This window comes from Somniosus microcephalus, unplaced genomic scaffold, assembly GCF_052327205.1.
Source record: "Somniosus microcephalus isolate GS21.2 unplaced genomic scaffold, FLI_Smic_1.0 unresolved_chr4, whole genome shotgun sequence".
Taxonomy (NCBI): domain Eukaryota; kingdom Metazoa; phylum Chordata; class Chondrichthyes; order Squaliformes; family Somniosidae; genus Somniosus; species Somniosus microcephalus.
The window spans coordinates 11991805-11995086 of record NW_028225182.1 but is presented as its reverse complement, the minus strand read 5'-3'; the positions used below and the strand labels follow the sequence as shown (position 1 = coordinate 11995086).

The 3282-nt window shown below is 40.2% G+C and overlaps 1 protein-coding gene across 1 annotated transcript; it reads right to left on the bottom strand.

Annotated features, from left to right (window-relative positions):
* Positions 1–835: 835 nt before the first annotated feature.
* LOC147089577 (putative G protein-coupled receptor 139) lies at positions 836–2841 on the bottom strand. Its single transcript, XM_085977094.1, has 2 exons — positions 2611–2841; positions 836–1747 (listed from the first exon to the last, which is right to left on the bottom strand). Exons 1-2 carry the CDS (start codon positions 2759–2761, stop codon positions 846–848), a joined length of 1053 nt encoding a protein of 350 aa, XP_085833220.1. The 5' UTR covers positions 2762–2841; the 3' UTR covers positions 836–845.
* Positions 2842–3282: the final 441 nt, after the last annotated feature.

Genomic DNA, 3282 nt, shown 5'->3' with positions numbered 1-3282 from the left:
AGGCTCGAGTTGCTCAATATATCCAATATGTAAGGCCGGATGCTGGGGAAGAACTGTGCATTTTGCCACAAAGTAGAACTCAAAGACGCTTCGAAAGATAACTATCCCTAGATTTGGATTCGGGTGGGTTTGCATAGGAAAATAGGAACATTAGGAACAGGTACAGGCAACTCCTCCACTCGAGGCAGTTCCACCATTCATTTAGATCATGGCTGATCTGCACCTCAGCTCAATTTACCAGGCTTTTCTCCACATGCTTTGATAAGCGTCCCCAACAAAAAAATTGTCGACCTCAGTCTTAACAGCTCCAATTGAGCCCCAACATCCACAGCTTTTTGGCGGAGTGAGAACCAGATTTCTACTAACCTTCCTTGACAAAGTGAATTCTCATTTCCCCCCGGAATGTCTGAGCTCTAATTTTAAGGTGAGCCCATTCTCCTTCATCACAACACGAGAGGCAATCGTTCCTCTTTATTCACCCGATAGAATTGTTTCCAATTGCGCCTGTTTACTAGGTTTTAATAATTTGTGTACATGGACTCGAAATTCCTCTTTTCTCGGCATTTAGAACATCCTCCGATGAATCTTTCTTTGGTACAAATTGCATTCACTTCCACACATTGAACTATATTTGCTATGGATTTTTCCACTCACATGATCTGTCCAAGTCCTTTTGCAACAGCCTGCTCCCATCTGCAATATTGACTGTCCCTCCTAAATTAGTGATATCTGTAAAAGTGAGAGATTGCATAGCATGTGGCCCATTATGTCCCAATCACTGAGACTGCAAGAGAGTGGAACTCAAATAAGTTGAGACCAGATTCCGTTCAAGTGTTGAGTTGTTCTCATTTTTTATTTAATTTAAAAATTATAGTGAAGGGATATTTTAACAGATTCTTCAACTCATCTCTGAATTTGCGCTGTGTCACCGCATAAATACAGGTGTTTGTGCAGCAACCCATGAGCTGAAGCATGAAGCCTAACTCTCGTATGAACACAGGTAGATACACTGCATCGTAGCCCAGGTATCCCATTCGCCAATAAATACAAAATACCATATATAGCGCCCATAACAGTATGAAATTCCCCGAGACAGCATACAATATAATCATTGATTTCCTGCGGTTCTCCATCTCTGGGTCACTGGGACTCTCCGCACCGACAGGACTCCGGAGTCGCCTGCGGGCTCTGTTTGTCACTAAAATGTACCTGACGGTTAAAGCATTAAACAGCAAGACCAAAAAAAATGGAATGCATGGAGTTAAAATATAATGAAAGAATTCAACTGCGCCCCAGACTTGAGATTGTGCCACACTATCTGTTACAAGGCAGAACCAGGATTGATTGACGAACCAGTATTTACTCGTGTACATAAAGAACCAAAAAGTATTTTTTAAAGAGAAAAACACAGTAATTGTTGCTATAACCACAATGGCTGTTTTCTCCACACAATATTTAGTTTTCAGCTTTTGGCAGCACAAGGCTACATATCGATCAAAGGTGAAACTGACCGTGAACCAGACAGAACAGTCTGTGACTGCGTACAGCAGGACGGCGTGGATATTACACACTGGGAGGTATCTCATGAAAGTGAACTTTAGAGAATAAACAACAGGGATATGTCTCAGTATCACATCGATGATAACGACCAGTAGATCCGCCCCTGCCATGGCCACCAGGTAGCGAGTGACACATTTGGAGAGACCGCACTTTCCCCGAGACAGGATCACAATCGTCACCACGTTAACTGTAAGGAATTAAAAGAGAAAGGATCAGGATCAGAGAAAAAGCATCTGTGTGGATTGAGTTATTGGTAAAAAATGATATTTTGACCAATCAACCAATGATGGATTCTAAATATATTACCTGAGAGAAGCATTGTTTGCTAGAGACATTTTATTTACCATAATATAATCAATATTAAAATGTGAATGAAACATAAGGCCGACATAAAATTTAACAAAGGAATAACATATTTTAAATTAATCAGGAAGAGAGCAGTGGCAAGTGTGTGCACCTGACATCCTTTAAATCTTCAAAGCAACATGGGATGTAGATAAGATCGAAGTCCGGCAAGACATCTTTCTGGTTTGATACAAGCGCTCAATGAAGACAACAAAATACAAAATGTTGAACACAAATAATTATCCAACAGTACTGATGATGATATAGACTCAAAGAACGTCAGATGCCTAAATAGACTGTATCAAATCAAACAAATGGTGAACAGTAATGCGACTGATCTCAGACCAGTGAATAAGTGATTGGAGAAACAATCATGTCAGGGAAACATTGGAAATTATTATCCACACAATGGATTCAATACACTTAATACAAGAAACCACCGATATTGTGAAAGAAAGAAATTAAAAGAGAGTTTATAGAACGCATAGTTGAATATAGTGATTAACTTGGTCCATTACCAGCTGCAAAAGTAGGACAACAAATGTTAAGAGTAGCCATACAATTGAACATGGTTTACACAGGATAGATCTTTTTACACCGAATGACTGGTTTACCAACAGCAGTGAGGCTGGGATAGTGAACGACAAGAACAGTAATACATTAAAGCAGGAATTACAGAAATCATATCTGGAAAGAGTGACTTACAAGGAACACCGAAAGCCGCCAGTACTGGATAGTAAATACTCTGTATATCACGAAAAATGAAATGTATCTTGAGATGATCCATAAAAGACCACCGTTCACTTTGTGTGAAAGCTGATGATCTGTGAATCTGCAGCCTTTGACTCCGAGCCATGTTCCCCTTTCTCTGAGAGACACAGAGTCCGCTGACACTGGGAGCTCAGCCCTCTGACTTATAATACTGGAAACCCTCTAGCGAATCAATTATGATCCATGGAGACTAACATTAATTACAGTCACTGAACAAACAGGTTTCGTTCATCCATTACACGCGGACACTTTTTATAGAACAAACCAATTTTGCCACATGTTACATCAACGTCAGTGACAACCACCAGAGGCCAGAGTGTTATTCAAATAATTGATATAACTAAAGTAGGATTGTGTCTAAAAGGCAGATTAAAGTGAGAGGAGATATCTTTACTCGATTGAGATTGTTTCTGTGATGCCATGCAATCCTGTGACATCAGTAAAATCCGATCAACTTTGCGCTGGCGCCGTTGACATTCACATCTGATCTAGATCTACATGGTTTCTGGTGATCAAAATAATACCGAGAAAGCCAGAGGAAATTTCCACGGAAGCTCTCAGGGACCTCTTGCAAATATTATATGACTGTCGGACCCTCTGCAAATA